We start from the raw sequence: 19,689 nt of genomic DNA, 5'->3' as shown, positions 1-19,689 counted from the left end.
ATCTGATTTGCCCTTTCAAACTGAAATGTAAAATCAGAGAATACATGTGAAACAGTAGCTTTCAGATACTGGATATCAGACCACGCAGAACAGCAGTCCATAAGATGGAGAGTGAGATTAAAAACTATGATTGCCCCAGCTTACTGCCAGGACAGAACTGGCAGTCTCCCTGAATCAAGACACAAAGAAAGATCAAGTCGCTAGTCAGGAAAGTGAGTCCTGGTGATGCAGTTTCAGACTGCAGCTCAGTTCCAATGTCTACTCAGTCCTTCCTCTACAGTGTGGCCAGTAAACAACTTGACAAAGGGAGTACTTTAGGCCTGTTGGTTCTGCAAATGCAAAACGACAGCAGCCAGACAATAAATACACAAATGAAATTAGCATGGTATGTTCATTAAGACTTTATTGGTAGATGCTAAAATTGGAACTTAACTTTCATCACAAAGTATTTGTTTCAATCTCTTCTTCTATTTTTTCACTCTCCACCAAACCACCCATGTCCATACCCCATCCACCTCCCTTTCCCACTGGTAACCATTTATTCTTTTTGCTGAGTTCAAGATTTATTCTTTGCATATAAATGGATTCTTTTGGTATACATATCCTACCGATGAGTGAAACCATGTGATATCTGTCTTTCACTTTTTGACTTATTTCATTCAACATAATCATCTTGCGGTCCACCCATTTTGTCCCAGATCTCATCATTTTACCTTTCTTCACAGCTGTGTAGTACTCAAGTACATATTCCACAATTTCTCTATCCATCCATTTGCCTGTTGAAGGGCACGTGAGTTGGTTCTATGACTTGACAAACGTGAACATAGGCATAGATAAACCTTTTTGTATTAAGAGTTTTCATATTATTTGGATAATTACCTAATAGAGATATTACTAGATCATAAAGGATTTCCATTTTTATTTTAAGATATTCCCATGCTGTTTTCCACAGGGGCTGCAACAACTTGCATTTTCACCAAGGTGGATGAGAGTTCCTTTTTTTTTAGAAGCATGTTTTATTTATTTATTTGTTTGTTTTTGTTTTATACATGCACTGGGTACAGTCAGAAGCGCGGGAGGGTGAGAGAATTCACCAGAGCCAGAGCGGGGAGCAGGGCAGGCAGAAGGACCGAAGCACACTGCTAAGGGGAGCAGCGGGCGGCAGGAGAGGTCTGCGCGCCATGTGGGACCCTCCCCTGGTGGCCGGGGAGCAGCCGGGGATCGAACCGGCGCTGCAGAGGCCGCGGGCAGCTTCGCAACCCAGCACTCAACCGCTGCGCCACCGGGGAGGCCCGAGAGTTCCTTTTTCACATTGACCTTGCCAACACTTGTTGATTCTATTCTTTTCCATATGGCAATTATCACAGGTAAAGTGGTATCTCAATGTGGTTTTAATTTCCATTTCAGTTATAATAAATGATATTGAACATTTTTTCCAATCTGTAGGCCATCTGAATGTCTTCTTTAGAAAAGTGTCTATTTAGGTTCTTTGCCCATTTTTAATCAGGTTGTTAGTTTCTTTGTATTTTTTGTTTGCTTTTTTCTCAGGCCTGAATCAGAGTTACCTTTATTTATTTACTTAATGTTTAGGTAACAAAACAAATAAAGGTGATCCTTTATTTTCTCTTTGTTTGATTGTTACTTTGGAGTTATTAATTCATGAACTTAAAGTCAGAACCACAGTTACATTAATTAACACAATCAAAAAACTAGGTTATTATGCGCCAACGGCCTGGTGATGACAGAAAACAGTTATACATTCAAGAATATTTCTTAGGTTCCATTAGTTAGCATCTCTAAAAAAGTGTGTTGATTTCTTCTTAGTTTTCCAAATATTTCTGTCTATTGTTTTTTTACAATTACTTTATTTTATATATTTTTTACATCATTTTTCATTTTTGTACAATGCATGCATTTTCATCTCAGGAATAGTCCCTATTAAATTCCCACCACCCACTCACCCATGAACTATCACTATGGTCCCTTGTAATCTTCCCACCCAATTTGATCCTATTCCCTTCTCCCCCCTGCAGAATGTCTCTAGTGTATAGTTGTCTATTGATTTTTTTACTTTATTATGGTTACTTCTTTTTTCTTTCCTGATCTCTTATTTGGATCCTCTACATACCTTCTATAAGTGAGAACATCCGATATCTTTCTTTTTCTTTCTGGCATATTTCACTGAGCATGATCCCTTCCAGCTCCATCTAAGTTGCTGCAAATGGCATTAGTTTATTTTTTTTTGATTGTTGAGTAATATTCCATTGTGTGTATATACCACATCTTCGTGATCTACTCATCTATTTTGGGGCATTTGGATTGTTTCCATAGCTTACCTATTGTAAATAATGCTGCAATAAACACAGGGGTGCAGGTGTCCTTCTGAATTAATGTTTTTGTGTCCTTTGGGTAGATAACTAGGAACAGAATTGCTAGAGCATATGGAAGCTTCATTTTTAGCAAATTGAGGAACCTCCACACAGTCTTCCATAGCGGCTGCACCAGTTTGCACTCCCACCAGCAGTGTAGGAGGGTTCCTTTTTCTCCACATCCTCGCCAACATTTGTTGTTGCTAGTTTTTTCAATATATGCCATTACACTGGTGTAAGGTAGTATCTCATTGTGGTTTTGATTGGCATTTCCCTGATTACAAGTAATGCTGAACTTTTTTTCATATGTCTGTTGGCCGTTTGCATTTCCTCTTTGCAGAAGTTTCTTTTTAGCTTTTCTGCCCATTTTTTGACTGTTACTTTGTTTTTAGAGTCTCATCAGCTCTTTGTGGATTTTTGTGATCAGTCCCTTATCATTAGTATTGTAGGCAAAAATTTTCTTCCAATCAATGAGGTGGCTCTTTGTTTTGTTACTGTCTCTTTTGCTGTACAGAAGCTCTTTAATTTGATGTAGTCCCAGCTGTTTATCCTTTCCTCCACTATCACTGCTTTGGGTGATGTGTCTTCAAAGATGTTACTGAGGTGTATGTCATGTAGTGTTTCACCTATAATTTCTTCTATATATTTTATGTTTTCAGTTCTTATGTCTCTTTAATCCATTTTTGTCAGCTTTTGTAGTCAAGCTTCATTCTTTTGCATGTATCAGCCCACTTTTCCCAGCACCATTTATTGAACAAACTGTTCTAGTTCTGTTGCATATTCTTTGCTCCTTTGTCAAAGATTAGTTAACTGTAAATCTGTGGGTTTATTTCTGGGTTTCCTACTCAGTTCCATTGGTCTGTGTATCTGTTTTCATTCCAATACCATGCAGTTTTGACTATTACGGCTTTGTAGTATAGTTTAAAGTCTGAGCGTGTGATACCTTCATTCCCTTCTTTTTATTTTCAGGTGAGTTTTGGGTATTTGGGGTTTTTGGTGGCTCCATATGAATTTCATCAATATTTCTTTAAAGAATGTCATTGAAATTTTTATTGGAATAGCACTGAATCTGTAAATTGCTTTTGGTAGGATAGCCATTTTGATCATGTTAATTCTTCCAATCCATGAGCAGGGGATATCTTTCCATTTCTTTGTGTGTTCTTCTATTTCTTTTAGCAATGTTTTATAATTTTCTTCATATAGTTCCTTCATGTGTTTTCTTATGTTTATTCTCAAGTATTTGATTTTTTTGGTTTCAATTATAAAAAGAATGGTTTTCTTGATTTCTTCTTCTTGATTGTTTGCATATAGGAAGGCTACTGATTTTCATGTGTCCATTTTGTATCCTGCTACTTTACTAAACTGGATGATTAATTTGATTAATTTTTCCATGGGGTTTTTGGGATTCTCTATGTGTATTATCATATCATCTGCAAATAGTGATAGTTTGACTTCTTCTTTCCCTATTTGGATTCCTGGTATGTCTTTCTCTTGTGTTACTGCTCTGGCTAGGTCCTCCTGTATTATATTGAAAAGCATTAGAGAGTGGACATCCTTGGCTTGTTCCAGATCTTAATGGAAATACTTTCAGCTTTTCACCATTGAGAATGATACTGGCTATGGGCTTGTCATATATGATGTTGAGGTCTGTTCCTTGTATCCCAAGAATTTCAAGGGGCTTTATCATAAATGGATGTTACACTTTGTCGAAAGCTTTTTCAGCATCTATTGATATTACCAAATGGTTTTTATATTTCTTTTTGTTGATATGTTGGATTACACTGATTGATTTTCAGATGTTGAACCATCCTTGTGTCCCTGGGATAAATCCTAGTTGATCATTATGAATTATCTTTTTGATGCATTGTTGGATTCTGTTAGCTAAGATTTTATTGAGGATTTTTGCTCATTAGAGAGATTTGCCTGTAGTTTTCTTTTTTGGTGTTGTCCTTGTTCGGTTTTGGTATTAGTGTAATGCTGGCTTCATAGAATGTATTTGGTATTATCCCTTCCTTCTCAGTTTTTTGTAAGAGTTTGCTTAGGATAGACACTAGTTTATTTCTGAATGTTTGGCAGAATTCATTTGTAAATCCATCTGGTCCTGGGTTTTTGTTTTTGGGGAGGGTTTTGATGACCATTTCAATTTCACTGCTTGTAATGGTCTGTTCAGGTGTTCTATTTCTTCATTATCTAGCATTGACTGGGTGATTGTAAAGTTGTAGGAATTTGTCCATCTCTTCTAGATTGTTGAACTTGTTTGCGTATAACTGTTCATAGTAGTTTCTGATTATTCTTTTGATTTCTGCTGTGTCTGCATAGTAGTTTCTGATTATTCTTTTGATTGTCTGTTGTGATTTCTCCTCTTTCATTTGTGATCCTATTTGTGCTTTCTCCCGTTTTTTTCTTTGTGAGTTTGGCTAAGGGTTTGTCTATTTTATTTATTTTTTCAAAGAACCAACTTTTAGTTTCATTGATCTTTTGGATTATTTTCTTAATTTCCATTTCATTTGTTTCTGCTTTTTTATTATTTCCTTTCTTCTACTGGCTTTTGGGGTTGTTGTTGTTCTTCTTCTTCTTTCAGTTCTTTAAGGTGGAAGATTAGGGTGTTTCTTTGAGTTCTTTCTTGTTTCTTGATGTGAGTCTGAATTGCTATGTATTTTCCTCTTATAACTGCTTTTGCTTTTTTGCTGTGTCCCATATGTTCTGGAGAGTTGTGTTCTCATTGTCATTCATCTCAAAGTATTTTTTAATTTCCTCATTGATCTCCTCTTGATTCAATGGTCTTCCAGTAGTGTGGGTTTCAATCCCCATGAGGTAGGAGGGTTCCTTGCCTTCTTTTTATGGTTTATTTCTAGTTCAATACCTTCATGGTCAGAAAAGATAGTTGGTATGATTTCAATCTTAGTGTGTCTGTTGATGCTTGTCTTGTGTCCCAGTATGGGGTCAATGCTGGAGAACGATCCGTGTGCACTTCAGAAAACTGTGTACTCAGATTTTTTGGGGTACAGTGTTCTAAAGATGTCTGTTAAGCCCATGAGGCCTAGATCCTTATTTAGAGCTTTAGTGTCTTTACTTTTTTTTTGTCTGCGTGATCTATACATTGTTGAGAGTGGTGTGTTGAAGTCTTCTTCTCTAATAGGTGCCTGATATTATTTTGGTGCTCCTTCATTTGGTGAATATATGTTGACGAGTATTATGTCTTCTTGATGCATTGTCCCCTTAATCATAATGTAGTGACCATTTAGGACTCTTTTTACCTTTTTCAGTTTGAAGTCTATTTTAATCTGATATAAGTATAGCTGTTCCTGCCTTCTTTTTAGGTCCATTTGTTTGTAGGATTGTTTTCCATCTTTTTACTTTGTCTATTTTTATCTTTTGTAGTTAAATGTTTTTCCTGAAGACACCAAAAGGTTGAGTTCTGTTTCTTAATTCAGCCTGCGGCTCTGGGTCTTTTAATTGATGAGTTTAGTCCATTTACATTTAGAGTTAATATTGATATGTTGGCAGGCCTCCCTGGTGGTGCAAGGTGTTAAGCACCACACTATGAAGCAATCCGCAGCCTCTGCAGCACGAGTTTGATCCCCAGCTGGCCAGAGAGAAACCCACATGGCAAGGCAGACCTCTCCTGTCTTGCCTGCTGCTCCCCTCAGCAGTGTATGTCAGTCAGTCTGTCTGTTCTGTTCCCCACTCTGTTCCTCTCACCTCCCGCATCTCTGGCCTGTACCCCAGCTCTTGTATGCACAAATATTTAAAAAAATATATTGATATGGTGGCACCTATATTTGCCATTCCATCTTTGTCTTTTTGTGGTTTTATTCTTGTCTTGTTTCATTCTTATTCATCCCTCTGTAGGTTCTGGCTTTAAGACTTCTTATAGTATTTTTGGAGTGGGGGTTTAGTCAAAATGAAATTCTGGAGTTTCTGTTTGAGAAGATCCTTATTCTTTCTTCGTAGAGGAAGGACAGCTTTGGGGGATAAAATATTCTTGGTTAGTATTTGTTGTCTTAGAATTTGTTGAGTATGTCCCTCCATTCTCTTCTTGCCTGTAGTGTTTCTTCGAGAAGTCTGATGTCACCCTGATTGGTTTTCCTCTGTATGCTGTCTTTCTTCTCTCTTGTCAACGCCATTATTTTTTGTCTTGGATTCTTGGGAGTTTTACTATTATGTGTTGCTGTATTTTTCCTTTTTTTTTTTTAAAGATTTTTTTTTTAAAGATTTATGTATTTATACAAGCACTGGGTACAGTCAGAAGCGCGGGAGGGTAAGAGAATCCACCAGAGCCAGAGCAGGGAGCAGAGCAGGCAGAAGGACCGAAGTACACTGCTGAGAGGAGCAGCGGGCAGCAGGAAAGGTCTGCACACCATGTGGGACCCTCCTCCGGTGGCCAGGAACAGGGAACAGCCGGGGATCGAACCGGCACTGCAGAGGCTGCGGGCAGCTTCACAACCCAGCGCTCAACCGCTGCGCCACCGGGGAGGTCCTGTATTTTTCCTTTCATCGTGGAAGTTTGGTGTTCTTCTCCATTCTTGTATGTTTATTTTCAGCTCCTTCTTCATGCTTGGGAAGTTTTCTTCGATTATCTCCTTGAATAGTTTCTTGGTTCCATGTTCTTTCTCCTCTCCTTCTGATATTCCTATAACTCTTATATTTCCTTTCCTAATGGCGTCAGATAGTTCCCAAAGTCTTTCTTCATTCTTTTTCCTTTGTAATTCTTTTTCCTTTTCTGTTTTGGTTCTTTTTATTTCTGTATCTTTGAGAGTACTGATTCATTCTTCCATTTCACTGATTCTTTTTTTTTTTAAAGATTTTATTTATTTATTTATACAAGAACTGGGGTACAGGCCAGATGTGTGGAAGGGTGAGAGGAATCACCAGAAACAGAGCAGGGAGCAGAACAGGCAGACAACCAAAATACACTGCTGAGGGGAGCAGCAGGCAGGACAGGAGAGGTCTGCCAAGCCATGTGGGACCCTCCCTGCGCCGGCCAGGTTAGAATTGGTGCTGCAGAGGCTGCAAACAGCTTCACAGCACTGCGCTCAACCACCTGCACCACCAGGGGAGGCCCTTCTCCACTAAACTTTTAATCTCCTGTGTTTCTTTCACTTCACTCTTTAGGGACTCGATTTCATTCTTCTGATTGTTGATTATTATTTTCATATTATTCTTTTCCTTTTTGGCTTCTATCAGTTTTTTAATCACGGCGATTTTAAATTCTCTATCTGGAAGGCCAAGAAGTTCTTCCAAGTCATTGCTGTTGCCTTCTGGTGGTTGGTTTTCTTTTTATGTTATGTCCTTTCCCTGAGGGACTTGCTTGGTTGTTTGTAATTATTCTTTTTCCTGCTGTTTGTTTTCTAATTTTTCCTATGCATTGGGACACTGTGTCACTGGTACTGGTGGGCATCTCTTTGCGGTACTTCTTCTGGGATGTCAGAAACTGGTGGCCTGATTGAGTCTAGTACTGTTAATGCCAGAACTGCAGTAGGGCAGTGGTACTATGGATATGTTGATGGGCATTTTCTCTGAAATTCCCCTCCTTCTGTATTTACTTAGTTCCAGAGGGGGGTCTTGAGGTCCTGACTGCCCCAACAGTGGATGTAAACCCCTCTGGGCTCCTAATCACAGTCAGGCATGGGGCCTGACTTGTGTGTGCTTTTCAGCTCACATCTGACTGCAGGGATAGCCCTTGCTCAGTTCCACAGAGGTTTCGTGAGTTCCCTGACACAAAGTTCCCGTCTTGTGAGATGGTGTTTGGAATGCGTTACCGGTGCCCTCAGTTTCTAGTTTCTTTGTTGATAGAACTTTGTAAATTTTGAAGATTAACCCCTTGTGAGATGTGTGGTATACAAATATTTTTTCTCATTCTATGGTTCGCCCTTTTGTTTTCGTGGTGGTTTCTTCTGAGGAACAAAAGCTTTTAAGCTTAATATAGTTCCACTCATTTATTTTTGCTTTTGTTTCCTTGCCATTGGGGTTGTATCATTAAATGCATCTTTGTGGTGCATGTCCTGTGTGTGCCCCTGTATTTTCTTTTAAGTACTTTATGGTTTTAGTTATATACAGAGGAATTATTGTGTGTGGAGTTAAATATGGGTCTTATTTTATTTTTTGTAAAATATATTTATTTATGCATACAAGAACTGGGGTGTAAGCCAGAGGTGCGGGGGGTGAGATGATTCACCAGAGAGAGTGGGGAGCAGAACAGGGAAATCTACCAAAATACACTACTGAGGGGAGCAGCAGGCGAGACAGGAGAGGTCTGCTATGCCATGTGGGTTGCTCCCTGGCTGGCCGAGGATCGAACTCATGCTGCAGTAGCTGGCCATAGCTTGAGAGTGCCTGTCTTTAACCTTCACACCACCAGGGAGGCCTGGTCTTGTTTCATTTTTTTGCAAGTGGTTATCCATGTTTCCCAGCACCATTTATTAAAGAGGTTATCTTTTCTTCATTATATGGCTGTAGCTCCTTTGTTGAAGATTAACTGTTCATATTTGTATGCATTTATATCTAGGCTTTCAATTCTAATCCATTGGTCTGAGTTTCTGCTTTTGTTCCAGATTAAAAAAAAAATCATTTGGAGTTAAAAAAAAAAGACATTTAGGAATGGAAAATCATTTTTAGCTTATGAAGACAGGTATTTTGGATGACAGGCTATAGTTATTTATTACAGAAGATAATGGAAACCCTTATTTTCAGATAGGTCCTAGGAATCCAAGGAAGACTACACCTCTCATACTCTCCTCCAGTACTGACATGGCACATGAAGAAGTTCTAGTCAGAGGTGGGAACACAAACACTGAATCTCTGGATTGCATCTTCTTTGCTTTATTCTCACTTCCAACTAGCTACACTGGAGACAAAGTGTTTTGTCATATGGAACAACAGTGTGATAGCAAAACCCTAAAGATAGTACTACTAACATGACACAAACAGCCTGGACTCCAGATGACTTACTTACCCTTTTGGATATGTCTGAGAATTAAACATCTGTTTAAAAAAATGGGGAGGGGTTGTCAGAGAGCAAATAGACTAATAAAAATTGATAACATAATGTAGGAATTTATAGCATATGTAGAATTAAAATATATGACAATAGAACAAAGTTGGGGAAAGAGGAAATGAAAGCACACTGCTGTAAAGATCTTATTCTATGTGTGAAGTGGAACAATATTACTTGAAGATAGACTATATAAGTGAAAATATAAACCATAACTCCTAAAGCAACAAGTACAAAAACTTATAGCTAGTATACTAACAAAGGATATAAGACAGAAGAATAAAAGATATTTAATGCAAAAGAAGTCAGAAAAAAATAGAGAAAGGAACAAAAATAGATGAGACAGACAGAAAATTAATAGTAAGATGGCAGTTTTAAATCCAACATCAAATAAATGATATTATATATGATTTACACACACCAATTAAAAGTCAGAGATTGACAGGCTGTATCAAAACTATATGCTGCCTATAAGAAACCCCAATAAATACAAAGGCACAAAAAGGTTAAAAATGAAATGACAGAAAAAAAGGTAACCTATGCCAATATCAATCAAAATGAATCTGGACTAAGTATAATAATATCACACAACGGAGACTTCTTACCAAAGACTATTCAACTTATCCTCAAATAGCTTAGGAAAAAGTTCCTTGTACTGGTCTCCAACTTTTCTGTAATTTGTGATGGTTCTAAAATAAAAACACTGTACTGAGAAAATGGATATAAACTCCATGAAAGCAGAGACTTTGTTTCCTTCCCTTAGAACAGTGCCTAACATATAGCAGGCACTTCATAAATACTTGATGTATGTACATTAGGGGTATGAGAGTTGTCACAGAAGTCCAAACAATCTATAGAATTGATAAGCCTAAAATGGTAAGATAAACAAAATTATCTCTAAATTGGGAGATAACTATAAAAATAAATAGCTATGGAGGACAAAAGAGGTTTACATCTAAGGAACTGCCTGGGGTGAGAAGAGATTACACAAGAGAAAAGTACTTTTCATTATAGCCCTTGTATGCTACTGATTGTTTACCAAGTACTAACAATGTACCATACTTTTACTAAGAAAAATGAGGCAACTTCAAAAAGAACACCAAATGTAAATTAAAATATAATTAAATAGGTTCTCACAATGAATACAAGGAAAAGGAAATCTTTACTTGGGTAACATCTAATAATTCTATTTTTTATATGATAAACTAGTCACACCTCACATTAGCTTTATTTGTTTACCATCAACCTTTTCTGTTTCAAAGATATGTAATAAGGAAAAGTAGGAAACAATTATTGTCCAGCTATCTGGAATTACTTAGAATAATGACATTCATACAACGAAATTATTGAACTATTAAGCACAATGATGTAGATACCTGATATTTTTTCCATGCCAATGGAAATGGAAGAAACACAAATGAAACTAATATATTCTCATCAGTAATGGGCTCCTTTCAAGGCAGAATTCTCACCTGGTACCCCAAAAAGAGGCCATCAGAATCTGGGGTAGGGACATATGTGCCAATAGTGGCCATGAACCAGGAACTGTGCCATGCAAACAAGAATGGCCATCTAACCAATTTGAAAGCATAGAAATTATACTTCCCCATGTCATGGACTGGGAGTAGGAGTGACATCTCAATAGCCACCTCAGAGCACATATCCTTAAACCCATGTTACAGTGAATACATATGATCTAGAAAGAAGTTCAGCTGTATATTATATGAAAAACACTACAAAGAGTATCCCACTCTTGGGGCCTCCCTGGTGGCGCAAGAGGTTAAGACGCAACCCATGAAGCTGTCTGCAGCCTCTGCAGCACAAGTTCGATCCCCGGTTTGCCAGGGAACAACCCACATGGCACAGCAGACCTCTCCTGGCTCACCTGCTGCTTCCCTCAGCAGTGTACTTAGGTCAATCTGCCTGTTCTGTTCCCCACTCTGTCTCTGGTGAATCCTCTCACACATGAACACCCCCACTCCCCACCGCACCTCTGGCCTGTACCCCAGCTCTTGTATGCATAAATATATCTTAAAAAAAAAAAAAAAGAGTACCCCGGGCCTCCCCTGGTGGCACAGCAGTTGAGCACTGGGCTGAGAAGCTGCCCGCAGCCTCTGCAGCGCTGGTTCGATCCCTGGCTACTGGCGAGGGTCCCATATGGCGCGCAGACCTCTCCTGCCATGCCCGCTGCGCCCCTCAGCAGTGTATTTTGTCAGTCTGCCTGTTCTGTTCCCTGCTCTGGCTCTGGTGAATTCTCTCACCCTCCTGCGCTTCTGACTGTACTCAGTGCTTATATAAATAAATAAATAAATCTTTAAAAAAAAAAAAAGAGTATCCCACACCTATAAAAATCTTTTTTTTTTTTTTTAAAGATTTATTTATTTATTTATACAAGGTTGATTGATTAATTGATTTATACAAGCACTGGGTACAGTCAGAAGCGCGGGAGGGTGAGAGAATTCACCAGAGCCAGAGCGGGGAGCAGAGCAGGCAGAAGGACCGAAGCACACTGCTGAGGGGAGCAGCGGGCGGCAGGAGAGGTCTGCGCGCCATGTGGGACCCTCCTCTGGTGGCCGGGGAGCAGCCGGGGATCGAACCGGCGCTGCAGAGGCAGCGGGCAGCTTCGCAACCCAGTGCTCAACCGCTGCGCCACCGGGGAGGCCCTAAAAATCTTTACATACATTCTCAGGCCTTGAAAACTTTGGAAAGACTAAAATTTTAATAAGCAGTTATTAAGACAAAACTTAAATACTTTTTCTACATAAATATTAGCAAATTATTAAAAATAATACCAAGTATAAGAAACATTTTACAGGTAATTAAAGTTTTAATTCAGCTGAGGTTCACTATGTATGTGTGTGTGTGTATATATATATATGAACACAGGCATACATATGCCCAATGTTAAGAGTGAAACGGGGGAGGATTACCACGAAGGCTAAGCCAAACATCAAAGAGGCCGGCAGATTACATTCTTGTCCAACAATTCCTACTCATTCAACATCATGAATATATGGAATTAAGGGTATTTCTGCCCTTACAAATGCCTCTTCCTTACTTTTATGTACTGTATTGTTCACAGTGAAAATTAATAATAAATCTATTGGTGGACATATATCTGAGGACAAATAATCATTGGCCTGTAACTGGCCTGGAATACATCAGATAATAATGAGACTAATAGATTATATCTTCCTGAGTTATGTTCTTTACAATATAATAAAATCCTCTAATCACGGATGCAAAGAAAATTATCTCTATTACAATAAACTGGTTCCATGAAATTAAGAAAAAGGAGAATGACCATAGTCTTTCTAAATAACTCTCAATGATCTTTAAGTTAAGAGTGTTCTTTCATGCTGCTTGTGAAATAACGCAACTGAAAACTTACCCAGGGTGACAGCAGCTGGCCCTAGGTGACCAACAACTTTCTTGGGCCATGGGTGCTGGAGAGACCGTGCCAGAAAAGTTAAACCATGTGAATCTGACAGAAAGAACACAATTCAGGATTGAAAAGCATGAAATAAAACTCAAAATACAAACATGAATGTGGTGGTATACTTTCCCTGCTCTTGCTTTTGCTTCAAGGTTTATAGAGACATTGCTCCCTCAGCAGAACCCTCTTTGCATATTCTCATGCTAGTAGTTATTTTTTAATGTCTAAAACCCTAAGTCCACGAAACCATGTTTTGGAAATATCTTGAAACTGTAACCATGTGGACTTCTAAAAATATCATTCCATATTATTAAGAAATTGAGAATTGTTTTTCCTGGTCTCAGAAAAACAAACTCTAGCAGTTGTAGGACCTAAAAACCTGTCCCAAGCTCACTAGAATTAAAATTAAAATATTAATTTCAGAGTCCAAGTCTGCCTCCACATGGGGAAAAGTTTGTACAACTGATGTCGATACCCTTTGATTCCTATCAATTAGCAGGTTAAAGAAAACATACTGATGAGAATCCACTCACTTTCCATTCCTTGAGAATCTTTTCCTTGCAAAAACATTGGCCAAAGAGTAAGTGCTGGATTGAGCTTATTAGAAAAGGATGTTGACTTTATACTCAATCTTGATTTCTCTAAAGGATCAAGGTGCTTATTCTCCACTGGTGATATATAACAAGCGAAGTTCTTTGCAACCAGGTCATCATTAATACAAACCTGTACAATTTTAAACATTTGATGAATAAGGAGACATGTAGTCAATATTTGTTCAGATAATATTCCAAACATAACCCCAAATATCAATCTTCAAAAAAATTATTTTAGATAGAAATCATTCTCTTGCCTTCTGCTCTGGTAACAGTAAACTAGATACTTCTGACCAACCCTCTTGATGAGAAAAACAGCAAGAATCTATAAAATATAAGCATCTTCTTGAAGGCAGTGAAAAGGTAACACAACTATGCCAGACAACTTAGGGGGAAGACAATGACAAAGCACAAATCATCAAAGGAAAAACTAACAAACTACTTTATTAAAATTTTAAATTTCTGCTCTTCAGAAATTCTACTTTTATGAGATAAAGGGCACTCCACAGATAGGGAGGGAAAAAAATTAAATATCTGTATGGACATGTTATCCAGAATATGTAAATTCTTTACAAAGAAAACCACCCAAATAAAAAATTGCTAAAAGATATGCATACTTCATCAAAGAGACAGATGGGTTGTTAAGTAGTGTATTAAAAAACATTCAACTATGGGTCTCCCTGGTGGCGCAGGTGGTTGAGCACAGCGATGTGAAGCTGTCCCCAGCCTCTGCAGTGCAGGTTCGATCCCCGCCAGCCAGCGAGGGACCCACATGGCGCGGCAGACCTCTCCTGTCTCACGCGCTGCTCCCCTCAGCAGTGTGTTTCGTCAGTCTGCCTATTCTGCTCCCTGCTCTGTCTGGTGAATCCTCACCCTTCCACACATCTAGCCTGTACCCCGGCTCTTGTATAAATAAGTCTTTTTAAAAAAAAAATTCAACTTCTATAGTCATCAGGGAAATACAATTTTTTAAAATTTTAAATGAAGTTCTAAAATTGAAGTAACATAGCATTATAACATAAATTTCAGGTGTGGATCACTGAGAATTAAAATGTACATGCTCAAGCCTCCCTGGTGGTGCAGTGGATTGAGCGCTGCACTGTGAAGCTGTCCACAGCCTCCGTAGCGCCGGTTAGATTACCAGCTGGCCAGGGAGAATCCTGCATGACGCGGCAGACCTCTCCTGTCTCACCCACTGCTCCCCTCAGCAGTATATTTCAGTCAATCTGCCTGTTTTGCTCCCCACTCTGTCTCTGGTGAATCCTCTCACCCTCTTGCAACTCTGGCCTCTACCCCAGCTCTTATATAAATAAAAATAATCTTAAAAAAAAAAAAAAGACTTTGGAAAAAAATGTATATACTCTCCATGAAATTTACCATTGAAAGTTTAATGCAATCCTTCACCATACTGATGGAGAAGAGATTAGAAAACCTAAAGGAGGCATCACAAGACTAAAATCTGACTCAAACAAGGAGGTGGGGGTAGAGGGGATTAACGTGACCATTAACACAGCTATAGACATCAAGATCCTTAGGCGCCAGTGCCTTATCACAAGGCATAAATTCCAAGCAGCTATCAGACTGCTGTAGAGAGTGTCTGGAGCACAGACCTGAGGGTAAAGATATAGATATTGGGCCCATCCTGGAATCTCTGGTCCATTTCAGATTCTGCATTGTTATCCAAAATCAACAGCAAACAGGCCACTCCACAAAGGAGTAAGCCTCTTCCAAAGAGAAAAAGACTATATCCATGCACTCTCTGCACTGGCATAGGGAAGCCAACCTTCTGCCCACCTGTGACTATGTAGATGCTCCTCTGCAGGGCAGCAGCCTTCCTGCGTGTCCGTGACCTGTAACATACCGGGACTTCTCCTCACTGACCTCCCTCTGTGGAGGCAGCTCTCTTCAAGGCAACCATGCAGGCATCTCAGCAAACTTGTCCCTTTCAGGGCAGCGTTTCCTGCCTGCTTGTGTCTGCAAGTGTCTCTTACTCTTCCGTTCCTTTCCTAATAACCTGCTCTTTAAACAACTACCATCTCTGTCTCATGGAGAAACTCGCTGCGTGCCAGTGAAAGGGGAGTTCTGGTGAAAACTTTCCCAGAGTGAACCCAAGGACCCCGCGCTCCAAACCCACTTACTCCAAAGAAACGACATCAATACCATTGTCCCCTTCATCCCAATTGACCCCTTTCCTTCTATTAATCACTAATTGATTCTATAGTCCAAAAGTTTACTTTTGTTTTATTTGGTTCATGTTTGTTTTCTTTATTATCACACAAGAGAAATCATGTAGTGTGTCTCCATCTAATTTATTTCAATCAAAATTCCCTCTAGTTCCATCCACCATCACAAATGGCAAGATTCCATCTGTTTTATAGCTGAATGGTATTCCATTGTGTATATATACAACATCTTTCTCATCCACTCATGAATTGATGGTTACAGAGATTGTTTCCAGTTCTACGCTACTGTAAATTGTGCTGCAATCAACATAAGGGTGCAGGTCTCTTTGAATTAGGTTTTACTGTTTTTGTTTTTTGGGGGGTTTTTGGTAAATATTTTGGGATAACTAGAGCATGTGAAATTTCTATTTTCAGTTTTTTAAGGAATCTGCATATTGTTTTCCATGTTGGTTGAACCAATTTACATTCTCAGAATAGGGTATAGGATTCCCTTCTCTCCACATCCTCTCCAACACTTTTGTTTCTTATCTTTTGGATAATAGCCATTCTCATAGGTGTGAGGTGATAGCTAACTGTTGTTTTGATATGAAGGAAATGCAAATTTAAACAATACTGAGATACCACATCTGTCAGAATGACCATGTAAGTATCTGAGGGCATGGAGCTTCTAAAATTCTCATACATTGCTTATGAGATTATAAAGAGGCCAATCACTTTGGAAAACAATTTGTTACTCCCTACAATACCATCCGGAAGTTTGACTCTAAGGTATTTAGCTAATAGAAATGACAATATGGGTGCACAAGACAACCTGTATGTGAACATTCATAGCAGTTTTATTTCCAATACCCCCAAACATCCATCATCTAGTGGATAAACACATTATAGCATATCCAGACAAAGAAAGAGAAGGTCTCAAAAAAGGGAACAAAGAGGATTTAAAAGAACTTCGTTGGGGCCTCCCTGGTGGCACAAGGGGCTAAGCATAGCACTGTGAAGCTATCTGCAGCCTCTGCAGCAGGAGTTTGATCCCCGGCCCACCAGGGAGCTACCCACATGGCACAGCAGACCTCTCCTGTACCACCCACTGCTCCCATCAGCAGTGTATTTCAGTCAGTCTACCTATTCTGTTCCCCACTCTGTCTCTGGTTCATACTCTCAACACCCTGCACCTCTGGCCTCCTGTACCCCAGTTCCTGTATACATAAATAATCTTTTTTTTTTTTTAAAAAAAAAGAACCTCATTGAATCAAAGAAGCCAAGCCCCCCCCCCCCAAAAAAAAAAAAAAGAATACACGGGAATACATCTCTGTGCTTCCTTTGGAAGCTGGAAAGGGATTGTTGGCCCTATTTTTCTTTTCCTGGCATTTATGACCTCATGCCTCCACTGCAAAAGTTCTCTCTTGGCTAAGTGTGTCTTTTCCACTTCACTATCTTAAAATAAGAGCACATTACAACTTGCATACCACCCCACACACAGAAAAGAGGGCTACTCCTGAAAGAAGAAAGAAACAGAGTAAGACATTTTACAAGACTGCAGTTACGATCATTATTTTGGTATGTTTACCTAGTAGCAAAATAAGCAATGAAAAGTCACAGCTAAATCAACAAGGATATAAGGGAACCTGACATTCAAAACAATCAGAAACAAATGAACCATATTAGAAATGAATACCATTATCACACTGAAGAGGGTAGAGAAGAAAAGAACCAATCCAAACAACTTTGGAAAATTGCTTTGGCTGCATGATTCAAAATTTAAAACATTTATTTTTCACATGCATGTGTAATTTTGAAATAACTTTATGTGAACACTATTGATGTTAAATTTCTGACCTTAATCATTGGTATTAAGGGAACTTAGGTAAAGCATATACAAAAATTTTTGTACTATTGATGCATCTTTTATCTGTCAAATTATTTCAAAATAATTTTTTAAAAATCCATGGTGAAGATGCCCTCTGTGGGCTTCAATCTGTATCTCCATCCACACAAGGGGCAAAATTGTGGCCTTGGGCCACCCTTCAGAGAGCTCACCCGTGTTAATAACTAATAACGGGAGGGGGAGAGGAGGGCTCTTTCGTGATGATCCTTTCCTTTCTTTTTTACATTTTTTAAAAAGATTTATTTATTCATGCAGAACTGGGGTACAGGCCAGAGGTGTGGGGGGTGCAAAGAGTCACCAACGACAGAGTAGGGAACAGAACAGAAAGACCGACTGAAATACACTGCTGAGGGGAGCAGCAGGCGAGACAAGAAAGGTGGGCTATGCCATGTGGGTCACCTCCCAGGAGAAAGGAAAACAAGTAAAAGGCATTGACGCAGCGGGCTGAGAGTTGCTGCTGCTTTGCAAAGGGAAAACGTTTGTAAAAAGAAACACCCGCAGAGTCACAGGTGGGCAGGAGAGGTGCAGATACTGCTTGTTTCTACTTATCTGAATTCTTTACAATGAGCATGCATTACACCCTATGAGAAAACATGGGGGAGGAGGGGTGAGAAGCCGTGAACCAAAGCCATAAATGCATGTATTTATTTTAAAATTTTTTATTTTTGTACAAGAGCTGGGGTACGGGCCAGAGGCGCAGGAGGATGAGAGGATTCACCAGAGACAGAACGGGGAGCAGAACAGGTACATCTTCTTAAAAGAAGACTCTTAGTCATCACTGTAGAAGTGATTTATTGTCCATTACTAACTAATTAAAGTGCTATCTAAAACTACAAATGTAATTTTAACTAGTAATGAAAAGAAGAAAACAAAATCCAGGCTAACTTCTGATCTAAGCCAAAACTTGAATGATTAAGAAAATTTCTCTCTTGTGTGACACTGCTTTCCTTGGTGTTTTACTAAAAAAGAGCTGTAAAATAATAATGAGCTGTTTTTTAAACAATTTTTTTTTACTTACTTTTTCATTTTTTACAGTTACGTAAAGGTAAACCTCAAAAGTATCTTCTTCCACAGCACATAATTTGGCTTCCACCTGGGTAGTTGCTAAATAACATAAATGGAAACATAAGTGAGCTGATATGCAAAGTTTACCTGAAACAAGTGTGACTATTTCCCAAGTATTAATCTCTGCTTAGCAATAGTGATTGCCGAGTGCCACACATGCAATGGCTTGCCCTGCAGGGTGAGCCTTTAGGAGGGTAAGTCGCACAACTGGCACCCCTCCATGAACACCATGATCCTCCCTTCCCTTCTGATGACTCCCAAACCCCCATTTGCAGTCAGTCTTGCATCTTAGCTACTCTTTTGGAGACCTAATAACCTACCATAGCTCCACGCACAGTTCTCATAGAACTAAGCTAAATGGGTTTCCTTTTACTCCTACCACAACCCTGCAAGGTAAGTACTGCTGTCATCATCCTACAAGTAAGAAGGCCAGGCCCAGAAACGTATACATGGAAGTAGAAGGTGCTCTGCTTCCTCCACACCCGCATCTCCCACTATTCTCCAACAGATACACAAGGTCAATAAACCCAAACTAGTGACCCTCCCAACTTCCTGTTTCTCCCAGATGGAAGGCAACTGGCTTTTCCTTGACCCAGACAATGGGGCAGTAGAGAAGGGCCAGGACCCCAAGAGATATCAGGCAGCACACCAGGCACGTCATACCTACTACTCCTAAGCCCTTATTTGCCTCTTCACTGTCAGGGATTAGGAGAGATGTTACGATGAAACTATTTTATAGTCAACAATATAAAACAGAGTTCATTAAACGTTGCCCTGAGACACGGTATGCACCTTAAATTAGCAATAATGATTAGTACACAATAAATATCCATATCCTACCTCACTAATAGAAGTTAAGCTTTTCAACAACTGCTGGTTCAATTCAATATACAAAAATTTATTTTTAGTACTACAGCTTCTATGGAAACCAAAAGACAGGCATCATTACTGTGCAAGAATCCCTCACCCAGACAGTCCCTTTCTGATTTCAACTGTCAATTGATGTTGACATTGATTCCCCAAATCCCAGGGGTCCAAGATTACTTTGACACCGGGACGCTCCAGGCAACTTGTGAACTAACATGGAAGGGTCAAACAGCTAAGCACACACACTCCAAACACCCTCACCACGAAGTCAAAACATGTTGTGGGTCAGCTCAAAGC

General features: G+C 39.3%; 1 protein-coding gene across 3 annotated transcripts in view; it reads right to left on the bottom strand.

Annotated features, from left to right (window-relative positions):
• The window catches only part of TDRD12 (tudor domain containing 12), a 102,288-nt gene that overhangs the window by 59,203 nt on the left and 23,396 nt on the right, over positions 1-19,689 (bottom strand). For all 3 annotated transcript variants that reach the window (XR_005126100.2, XM_054697060.1, XM_037516366.2), the window contains exons 6-8: positions 18,479-18,564; positions 13,333-13,522; positions 12,755-12,847 (exon numbers count right to left, since the gene is read on the bottom strand). Coding sequence is in view for 2 of the 3 variants with exons in the window: in XM_054697060.1 (XP_054553035.1) it covers positions 12,755-12,847; positions 13,333-13,522; positions 18,479-18,564 (369 nt within the window). In the remaining variant the exon portion in view is untranslated. The remainder of the gene's footprint in view (positions 1-12,754; positions 12,848-13,332; positions 13,523-18,478; positions 18,565-19,689) is intronic.

This window comes from Talpa occidentalis, unplaced genomic scaffold (genome assembly GCF_014898055.3).
Source record: "Talpa occidentalis isolate TD23 unplaced genomic scaffold, MPIMG_talOcc4v2.1 talOcc4.17, whole genome shotgun sequence".
Taxonomy (NCBI): Eukaryota; Metazoa; Chordata; class Mammalia; order Eulipotyphla; family Talpidae; genus Talpa; species Talpa occidentalis.
This window is presented reverse-complemented; position numbering and strand designations above follow the sequence as displayed.